Below are 10,908 nucleotides of genomic sequence, written 5' to 3' on the forward strand. Positions count from 1 at the left end.
CGCCTCGACAAGTGCATGAAGGGCATCGGATTTGCAAGATGCACTCAGGAGCAGGCGGTATACACAAGGAGTAACAGAGGGGATACACTCATTGTTGGCGTGTACGTGGATGACTTGATCGTTACGGGCTCGAGGACGGATGAGATAAAGTTTTTCAAGCAACAGATGATGAAGGAGTTCGAGATGAGTGACCTTGGGTTGCTTTCCTATTATCTTGGTATCGAGGTGGATCAGCGAGATGATTGCATTACACTAAGGCAGGCGGCCTATGCGAAGAAGGTTTTGAGTCAGTTCGGGATGATGGATTGCAACCCGACTCAATATCCTATGGAAACAAAGCTAAAGCTTGGAAAGGATTCTGAAGGAACACCGGTGGACGTGACGGAGTATAGACGCATTATCGGATGCTTAAGGTATCTAACTCACACCCGACCCGATATCACATATGCCGTGGGGATTGTGAGTAGGTACATGGAGCACCCTACAGTTTTGCATAGACAGGTTGTCAAGCATATTTTGAGGTACGTGAAGGGTACTATGTCCTACGGATTGGTGTACAAACGAGGTCGAGGCAATGAAGAGTTGGTGGGATTCACTGACAGTAGCCCAAGCCGGTCACACTCTTCGTCGACAACAAGTCCGCGATTGCCTTGATGAAGAATCCAGTTTTCCATGGAAGAAGCAAGCATATTGACACACGCTTTCACTTCATTCGTGAGTGTGTTGAGCGAGGATAGATTAAAGTGGAGTTCGTGAGCACGAGCCAGCAGCGAGCGGATATTCTCACGAAGGCATTAGCAAGGGTGAAGTTCATCGAGATGCGGGAGCTTCTAGGAGTAAGGGACTTGGAATCTCGTCCAGATTAAGGGGGAGAATGTGAGTTGTTAATCAGTCCGGATTGTTAGTTGAGTTCAAATTAGTAGATAGAATTCTAGTTAGAATAGAATACTAGTTAGTAGATAGTTCTCTAGTTATTGGATAAGATTAGAGTTGTAATCTTAGTCCTTATATATATGTAAACAACCTATATGGTTTAAAGAGCGTGAATAAAAGAAATCACAAGAGTTTCCTGCTCCAATATTTTTTTCCTTTCCTTTACAAATCAGGTTCATCAACCAAAAACAGAGCCTTCTTTCTCTGTTTTCTTTGCTGCAGTTCGGTCTCAAGAAATCTGCTAGTTTTTTGTTCGGTTGCTACAGTGTTTACAGTTTTTCCAACTCAGTTTCAGATCTGATTCAGGCCGATCCTATTCTCAAAGCCAACATAAAACACCTAAAGCTCACCACATTGAGGTCGATGGAGGATTTGAAGAGGTTGAAGGTCTGGGAGGCGTCAGAGAGGCAAGAGGAGTGGAGGAGGGAGGAGAGGGAGAGGTGGAGGAGGAGGAGGAAGGAGATTGAGGGGTTAGGGTTTGGGATTGAAGCTGATTTATGACGCTAGCAGCCACGCTAGCAGCCACGTTAGCACCATGTGAGGCGTCACATGAGAAATTTTGCCGGAAATTTGGGTCCGGCCAAATTTGAGGTTCATTTATCGCCGGAGAAAAAATAATATACCAATATGTCGCCAAAAAAATATGTATACCAAACTGTCATTAAGGGTAAACGAAATATACGAATTTGGTATTTTTATCAATTTTTTCCTCTAGAAATTATAATGTTTAATTTTTTTCGCTAAAAAGGCCAATTTGGTCCTTGCGGCTTTATTATTTTTTCTCAACTTCGTCTTTAGCTAGGTTTCATATTCAAATTGGTGCCCCTACTTTATTTTAACTTTTAGAATTTTGCAGTAAACTCCCAATAACTTTCAACATCAATCGAAATCTCCTTATAACTTTCAAAAAAACCCACTAAACCTTCAATAACTTTCAAAATCACATTAAATTCCCAAATTTTTTTGCAGAAAACCCCCAAATTTGATATCGCTATATCTGATGTGACACATGCAACCCAAGTTACTTAAAAAGACCAAAATACCCCTTAAATTATTTTGAAAACCCCTTAACGACCTTTTTTTTATGTTTTCATTCCTAAAAATTGAAATGTCTCATTTTTTGTTAGGGTCACCAATATGTTTCTTTTTGCCCCTTCGGCTGAATTTATCCGTCAATGCTTTTTTATGTTGGTTTTTGGTTCTAGTTTATGGGGTTTATCTGCAAAATACGGAAACTTACTGTGGATTTTCTGTGATTGCAAAATTTTAGTGGGAATTTAGTATGATTTGTAAGCTACTGGGGTTGAGTGTGATTTGGAAAGTTATTGGGGTGTGTCGGGTGATTTTTGTATGTTCTTGGAGGGTTTTGTGTCATGTTGAAAGTTATTAGGGATCGAGTTTACGGCAAAATGCTAAAAGTTAAAATAGAGTGCAGGTTAGGGGGTGGGGTGTCAATTTGAACTCCTAGTACAAGGATATAGCTGAGAAGTAGAGGACAAATTTGAGTATGAAGCCCCAGTATAAGGACCAAGTTGACGAAAAATAGGGGAACAAGTTGAGTATGAAGGCTCAATGCAGGGACCAAATTAGCCTTTTAATTAGTCTAAAATTTTAAATTTTAACCAGCTGAAATTATATTTTTATCTTTCTTTTTAGATAGATGCTATCTAGGATAGGTTCAGACTCTGTTGAACGATGACGGGGAATAGCTATATGTTTGGCTAATCACCTTTTACGGGAATGTTTGTTAAACATTTGAGCCTATTATTCTCTGGTTATTTAGTCATGTAGTAGTTGATTTTCATTTTGTTCTATTTTTTTTGGTCAATAAATTTTTTTACTCATTTACCAAATATGTAACTTTTATGTACATCAAAATACTCAAGAGAGAAAAACTGAGATATCAAAAAACACAGAAAATGAAAAAACTAAGTTCAGCGAGATGTCATCCTACTACATAATTTCAGCTGAAGAAGAGCTACAAGGAGAGCAGCCACTCCCTGTGATCAACAAGCAGATGGTTATTTATTGTAGCAGTCAGGATATCAATCTTGATAATCTTGATCAGCTGATCAATGCTCCGACTCTTTCCTTTGAAAATCTTGGCATTACGTTCCCTCCAAATGTTATAAGTTGTTGCAGACAACGCCAATCTCTTAATACTTCGCTTAAACCCCCTCCCCTTCAACCTGTTGTTATACCAATTCAAGAGGGTAGACCAATCACAGGATTTCCAATTGTATCGAAGCCACTCCTTGATACTATTCCAAATGCCATTTGAGAAATTACAGTCAAAGAAAAGGTGATTCCTGCTCTCAAGTTTAATACCATCACACAAACAACATAGGTTTGTATGAATAATCCCTCGTCTGAATAATCTGTCTTGTGTTTGAAGCTTATCCTGCACAGCTAACCAGAAAATAAACGAGTGTTTAGGGTAGCTTAAAACATCCCAGACTGTATTATGCCAGCACACCTTAGTTTCCGCTGGAGATAGAGCATGATAAAGGTCTGAGAGCTTGATTTTTCATTTTGTTCTATTTTGTTGGGTGACTGCTTGATAAAATTATATCGAAACGATACTTTTTGGCTTTGACCTTTAAGAACATGAAGTTTGGTGTTATTTGATCTCTGTTGCCGGTTGCTTCCTAAGAAATTTCTGTTTCAATACAAGTCTTGAACTTGGTCAACCTAGTGCATCCATGATACCTTATCGATGATAAAACACAATTAAGTCTAAACGCCAGAAAGATGCATATAGGCCTTGCCGCCTTAGGCTGCATCTGACTTCAAGATTGACACCTTTTGTATGTATTACCTTCTTGCAAATTATTCTTTTGAAGATGTATTCCACACTGTCTTAAATTTAGTTCCTCTAACCATTAGACCAAAACTCCGAAGTTATGGTGAGGATCAAGGATTATAGTTTTATATTAATTCTAACATGGGTCGAAACCTGAACTCACGTAGCGGTGTCAATTTTTAGAAAATCCGCATTTAATTCGTGGCCGGTGGGATTTGAACCTGGGTTGCTCTGATACCATCTTAAATTTAGTTCCTCTAACCATTACACCAAAACTCCGAAGTTATGGTGAGGATCAAGGATTATAGTTTTATATTAATTCTAACACACTGCGCCCTTAACTTGTTCATTAGGTCCCGAAGAACTTACATACATCAGAACTGTAGAAAGTTCGCAAAACATACGCCACACAAATTTATTATTTATCATTTTAAAATAACTATGGTTTAATTAGAAAGTCAGCAGACTACAGTCTCTCCCCTAGTTCAGTTTCCGTGTTCATTTTCAAGTTTATGAAGATATTTACAAGTACATCGTCATAACATTGCTCGCTTCCGGATTCTATTGGGAAGTTCAGAATTAGGAACACTCGCATAAATTAGCAACGTCATAGTGCCAGAAACTCCTTGAATTAGGTTTCTTTTTTTGGCGTTTACTAACAGATTAGTTTCTTGTATACTTTCCATAGGTTTATTAATTAGGTGTCCATCTAAAAGGCTGTTATAAAGACTTCGACCAAGTTCTTTGTGTACAACGGGTTAAGAATGCTATTAGCACGTTTCGGGCTTAGAATTAGGTATTCCTAGTGAATACGGAGAATTTGAGGAACTCCCTCTGCTTAAAGATACAGCAGCGTGAGGACATTTCAGCTTCCCAGACAAATCCTCATTCTCTCTCCCCAAACTCCCCTCCGACCCCCAGATCCCTCTCCTCCGACCGCAGCGCCGACCCTAAACCCTCTCCTCCGACCGCAGCGCCGACCACGTGTGGAATCGAGTCGAGAACCCAAACCCTCTCCTCCGACCCCCAGATCCCTCTCCTCCGACCGCAGCGCCGACCCTAAACCCTCTCCTCCGACCGCAGCGCCGACCACGTGTGGAATCGAGTCGAGAACCCAAACCCTCTCCTCCGACCCCCAGATCCCTCTCCTCCGACCGCAGCGCCGACCCTAAACCCTCTCCTCCGACCGCAGCGCCGACCACGTGTGGAATCGAGTCGAGAACCCAAACCCTCTCCTCCGACCCCAGATCCTGCTCCCTCTGTTCTCGCCGTCGAGCTCCGCAGAACCCAAACCTTCTCGCCGTCGAGCAGCGCCGACGCCCTCTCGCCGTCGAGCTCCGCAGAACCCGAACCCTCTTCCTTGAATCAGGTTCGTTTTCATCTTCTTGCTTGATTTAGGGCTTCTGCCACCGTTGGTTTTCATCTGTGGATTTCAATTTGCCTGTTTGAGAACCATAGATTTGTCGAGATTAGGAAGATCGGGGGATTTGTTCTGTTTGTTGTGTTGATTGGGCTAGGGTTAGGAGTTGAAGGAGATAATCACAAGTTTAAGGAGGGGGAGCATGTTCCTTTGTATGCCAACAAAGTTGGGCCTTTTCACAATCCAAGGTAAAGTTTGTGGAAATCTTGTTCTGTAATATGAGGTATTTTGATTTTGATGTGGATCTGTTTGTGTTTGATAAGTTTATTAAGCTCTAGCTATAGTTATATCGAAATTCTAGAACTGCTGTCTCTTAGGGTATCAGCATTCTCCATTTATCCACCTGACTCCTTTTGTTATTTGAGGTTGAATGGGAGAATTTGAAGCTTTTGCAATATCAAAGAGTATTATTTTCTTTCTAAGTTGATGGATTTCATATTCTATATATGACTCGTAGTGTATTTAATCTATCATCGATTGCTTATTGCCTGGTTAAACTTTTGTATATGCTACGGTGCAAATCTACCCCGAAAAAATGTTAAGAGCTTGTGGCTTTCGAGAGGAAGAAACCAATGGCACTAGACGTTCCTAACAAGTATGACTCTAAAATCTTGCGTAAACTCCATCTGTGCATTGTTTTCCAAAACTCAACTGACAAATAAGAGGCAACTGCATGTTGGATGTATTCATGCAATCAATTTTGTATGTCATTGATCAAGATCTATTTGGGAAGTTATAGGAGCCCGCATAGAGTCCATGCTCTTTTATGATTAGATGCAAGAACAAAAAATTACTTTAAAAATGATTATAAGCTATTTGATCTGGATGAATGTAGACCTGGCTATAACTTCATATGGATGCACATATTCTAATTTGCTCTTTAATATGATTGTCTGGTTAAACTTTTGTATCTGTAGCCGTGGATCATGGAGTCATCTTCAAGCAATCGTCGTGGACTGTTGTGCCATTGTGGAAGGAGGGCTATACTCTCCAGATCTGGAACTAAGGGGAACCCCGGTCGATTGTTTTTGGGATGCGCGAATTGGAGAGAGAGTAATTGTGGATTCTTCAAATGGGTGTCTGATGAAGAGGAGTTTGAAGGTTCAAAGGCAGAGCTTGTTCAGACGAATCAGTCGAGCGTGACGCCACAAGTTTCAAGAGCCGTGACAAGTGGGGAAGTGTGGGAAAGGAGAAAGCTTTCCCTTGATATTATGGATTTGTTGAAGCTTGCTGTATTTGCTTTTTTATTTGGTATTTTTTTCGGATTTGTATTTGGTATTTTTATTGGATTTCTGCTAAGTAAGGTGTAAGAATGTATTAATGGATTTGTTGAAGTGTATGTTCTCTGCATGTGTACTAAATGCAAACTAGGTTTATGTTGAAGTGTATGTTCTCTGTTCTCTACATGTGTACTAATTCGACCAATGCTTATCAATGGTAATAATTTTGTGGATGAGTAGTATATTATCAATGCAGTTATATATCAATTAGCGCACAGAACAGAATACCATAAATTATGTTCCCTTAGGACAAGGTATAAGATAAGAAAGCACACTGTCATGTGGTGAAGGGTTAAATCCTTTCCTAGTTGGCACCAACGACTAGTTTAACTTAGAATTTCCAGGCTGCCAATTTGAAGCCGAGCAGCAATGAAGCTGCATAACAAGCGTCAAAGGGAATGGAAAGAAGCTAGCAGTCCTAAAGTGGCAGATTAACTGGTTGGTTACAAAGATGATTTCGGATGGTCGAAGCGTGTTCTAAGAGCGAGCCAGCAATATCCTCCTGTTATGCTTTTGCTAACACCTCGTGCCAAAAAATCCACTGATGTTGCAAGTATATCCCGGGCAATTAGCAGTCTTACGTGTGTAAATGAACGGGCAAGTATTAAGTTCATCGCAAGCAAGCAGTGAAACGTACGTGCATCATAGTTTATCAGTGACTTACACATTGACGACATCCTTTACAAGTCACAACAACATACTATGTAACATAGCCATACAATCCGAGGCTGGCCCCTGCTTGCCTTTTACCCAAGATCAAGCAAGTACAACATGCAGCAGCAGTTAAATGCAACTACAACATGCAGCAGCAGCAGTTAAATGCAGCAGCAGCAGCAGTTAAATCATCCGACATTTGCGAAATTACACTAGCAGCCAATCAAAAAAGCTATTAACAAAGCATCATGACATAAAAGCAAACTTCACAGTGCAAACCTCTGCATGATGCACCATAACTATCCAACCTTGATCAATACAGAGAAAATAAGCAATAGTGTCTCAATCTTTCATCACAAAGTCAGCAACAGAACCACCAAAAGATGAAACATCATTCACTATTAAACAATAAAATGGACTTAACTACTAAACAATGAAATGGACTTAAACCCATTGGTGCTCTGTCTTCATCAACCCCTTCTCACCAATAGTGATATGATTTGCTCTGCCAACCTTAATTAAACTTCACGCAATAGTGAGAACTTCATCTGTATTAAAAAAATTAAAAAACAAATGATTTCATCACGTTAAAAAATCACATTATATAATACAAATGGCAATGTGCAAGTTATTCCGTATGTATTAACCATTACCTTCCTCAAATGAATCTTCTAAATCATCCGTGGCTTCATCAATGTTATCTTGTTCCATTGAATCACTATAAAAAAAATTGATTATAGCAAAACATATTAAAGATCATCGCACCAACTTAAAAAAAGTTTAAAGAAATAATAACTTTAGTATTACTAAAACAAATGATACACTACCTTGACAACTTTAGAGGGCAATTTCTGCTATCATGATTTTGTCCTCGCTTTCCACACAATTTGCATTTCCTAGGCCGGCATCTACGGATCTCTCTCGATGGCTTTAACCTCTTCCCTTTAGGCCTTCCTTTTGTTCTTGCTTGACTTGGTTCATGAACTATATCTTGAGAACACTCCTCATCCACATCTTGTCCAATTTCTTCATCATTGATGAGTTTCAAACGTTGCACCTTATTAATAGCATCCATCATCATTTCACGCATTAATTCATATGCATCATTAGAAGATAGCCCCTCTTCGACCATTTCATTAGCTAAGCAATTTAGTTCACTAAAACGAGAAGCAAAATTAATTGTGGCATTATCTCCAATAATATTACCATCTCTAAGAACAACCCTTTTTCTGACATTTCGGCACCATCTTTTTAGAATATATTGCTCCGGTAACTCACTATGATTGGTAATTTTAAGATATGCCAAGATATGTCGGCATGGAATGCCCTTGAATTCAAACATGAAACACGAACAACGGACCATTTTAGTTGTTTTGCAATATATAATATGTCTCAATCTTTCATCATGACCACAAAAATTTAATTGGAAAGTACTTTCTCTTTCATTTTCTTTTACTAGCTCAATGTTATACATTAAGCTAGGTTGAAGCTCGTCTTGAAAAATATAAAAGATTTTTTTCGTGTAGATTTGGGCCATTTGTTTTTCCATTGACCATAAAGTCTTTAATTTTGGCTTTTTCTCTACTGTGCAATGATCTTCTTTAAGCTCCCCCTCTCTTTGTCTCGCCAAGACCCTCTGAAAGATGGTCACGAAATCATGAAGTGAATTTTTCCTTGATATATGTTTTTTTAGTATTGCATTCATCCCTTCACTTCTTTGACTGCTAGACATTCCGGCCCAAAAGTGTTTTTTATGATAAACCGGAGCCCATTTTTCACGAATTTTATAGATATCATTTAGCCAATCATGCGTTTCCAATCCATTTTTCTTAAGAATCCCATTTCTCTTCAAAAGAGCTAGCATCGTCGGAGTCCCAAATATTTTCTTTGAAAGATTTCATAAATTCCGTTCTATAAGCCCATTGACCCAACTTCTCCGGAACTTTGTCCAAGATATGCCAAATGCAAAACCTATGCCGAATTTCTGGAAAAACTGTTTCAATTGCCTTACATATGCCAAGACATTGATCTGTAATCATACCCGAAGGAGGATGACCCATTGCTTCAATCCATTTGTTAAACAACCATACAAAAGACTTCGCCTCTTCGTTTGGGATCAAGCCACATCCTAAAAAAACACTTTGCCAATGGTGATTTATGCCTACAAACGGCACAAATACCAAGCCATATTGATTTGTGTTATGCGTGGCATCGAAGGAGACAACATCGCCAAAGTGTTGATAATTCATTCGAGCAATGCCATCCACCCAAAAACAATGAGTTAAGCGCTTCTCTTCATCAACTTCATAAACATAATAAAATAAAGGATTCTTCTCTTGTTCCGACTTGAAATGATCCAACATCATTTGTGCATCATGACCGCGCCTCTCCTCTCTCAAATCTCTTTCATAATTTCTCACATCGGTCTCAATGCATCCAATTCTATGAAAACCTCCGCTAGAGTTTTCAAAGAAGGCCATTTGCTTGTTTGTTGGAATGTTCACCTCTCCAAACTGCTTAATTAATGTCTTCTTTGCACTTGTTACCTCACGGTTTCCCCTTAGAAAATGTGTTCTACTCGGTGAAGTAATTGTATGATTATGTTCTTCCACGAACTTGTAGACACTCCATATGCCAATGTTTTTGTCTAATTTGAAGCGAATCAAGGCCTTACAATTTGTTCTAATTGTACCACATCGTCGAATTTCCAACGATTTGCTCTTTAACACTCCTTCTTTCGAACAAACAAAACTTTTGCCAATTAATTCTCTATCCTTCCCATAATTTGTTGTGCTATTACGGATATCAAAACCTCCGGCCTTACAATTTGTTCTAATTGTACCACATCGTCGAATTTCCATCGATTTGCTCTTTAACACTCCTTCTTTCGAACAAACATAACTTTTGGAAATTAACTCTCTATCCTTCCCATAATTTGTTGTGCTATTACGGATATCAAAACCTCCGACCTTTCCGTAATTTTTGTAGAATTTTTCAGCTTCTTCTAAATTGTCGAAAGTCATTCCTATTTTTGGTTTTAAGTGCTCATCAACAATTGGCACAACTAAGTTATCTAACTGAGAGATTTTTTCATCAAAAACATGGGAGTAACCATCTTTAGTTTCCATTGGATCAAACATCAAGAACAATTTTTACCTACAAAAATAAACATCAAGAACAAACCATCAAAGGCCACTGTGCAAAAAAATAAACACTATTCTAACTTGCCATGGACGTAGGATCTAATTCAACCATGGACGTAGGATCTAATTCATATTGATACAACTTGTCGGGGTAAAACAAATATGCTGTTAAACGCAATCCACACATTCATAAACAAGGCAATCACCTAAACTATAAAAAATGAAAGCACAGGCATGATATAACCACATTCGGCCAAAAAATCAGGAACTAAGGTTGAATGTAGAACATCAGCCAAACCAACACATCAAGAACAAACAACAAGCAGCAAGCAGGATTAGGAAATCAGGAACTAAGGGTGATCCTCATGTATAACTCATTAAACAGGAACTAAGGGTTTTGACTAAAATCAGGAACTAAGGGTGACTAAAATTTGAACAACTCGGCTTTAGAACCCATCTTCACAAACAGCAAGCAGGATTAGGAAATTCAGGTTGGAATTTTTGCTCAAGCGCAGACCAAAAAAATCCAGCGTCGGACCAAAAAAAATCAAATGCTCAGCGGCGGACCAAAAAAATTAGGAACCCATCTTCACTAACCTCGACACATTTACAAATCAAATGCTCAGCGTAGACCAAAAAAATCCAACAAGCAATTTTGACTAAAATCTAACAAGC

The 10,908-nt window shown here is 39.0% G+C and overlaps 2 protein-coding genes across 2 annotated transcripts; both read right to left on the reverse strand.

The window, feature by feature from the left end:
* Positions 7,609–8,487, reverse strand: LOC109829395 (protein FAR1-RELATED SEQUENCE 1-like). The gene is made up of 3 exons (XM_020396519.1): positions 7,918–8,487; positions 7,744–7,808; positions 7,609–7,638 (listed from the first exon to the last, which is right to left on the reverse strand). The coding sequence occupies exons 1-3, from the start codon at positions 8,451–8,453 to the stop codon at positions 7,616–7,618; spliced, it is 624 nt and encodes a 207-aa protein (XP_020252108.1). The 5' UTR covers positions 8,454–8,487; the 3' UTR covers positions 7,609–7,615.
* LOC109830805 (protein FAR1-RELATED SEQUENCE 5-like) lies at positions 8,920–10,218 on the reverse strand. The gene has a single exon (XM_020398169.1). It carries the CDS (start codon positions 10,216–10,218, stop codon positions 8,920–8,922), a length of 1,299 nt encoding a protein of 432 aa, XP_020253758.1.

Source organism: Asparagus officinalis, chromosome 2, assembly GCF_001876935.1.
Source record: "Asparagus officinalis chromosome 2, Aspof.V1, whole genome shotgun sequence".
NCBI classification, from domain to species: domain Eukaryota; kingdom Viridiplantae; phylum Streptophyta; class Magnoliopsida; order Asparagales; family Asparagaceae; genus Asparagus; species Asparagus officinalis.

Excerpts from the sequence above, each read along its gene's own strand:
- LOC109829395 (XM_020396519.1), bottom strand. The coding sequence starts at position 8,453 with ATGGTCCGTTGTTCGTGTTTCATGTTTGAATTCAAGGGCATTCCATGC. Across the intron at positions 7,809-7,917 it reads TGCCCTCTAAAGTTGTCAAG|TGATTCAATGGAACAAGATA; the intron begins GTAGTGTATCAT and ends TTTTTTTTATAG. Across the intron at positions 7,639-7,743 it reads AGAAGATTCATTTGAGGAAG|ATGAAGTTCTCACTATTGCG; the intron begins GTAATGGTTAAT and ends TTTTTAATACAG.
- LOC109830805 (XM_020398169.1), bottom strand. The coding sequence starts at position 10,218 with ATGGAAACTAAAGATGGTTACTCCCATGTTTTTGATGAAAAAATCTCT.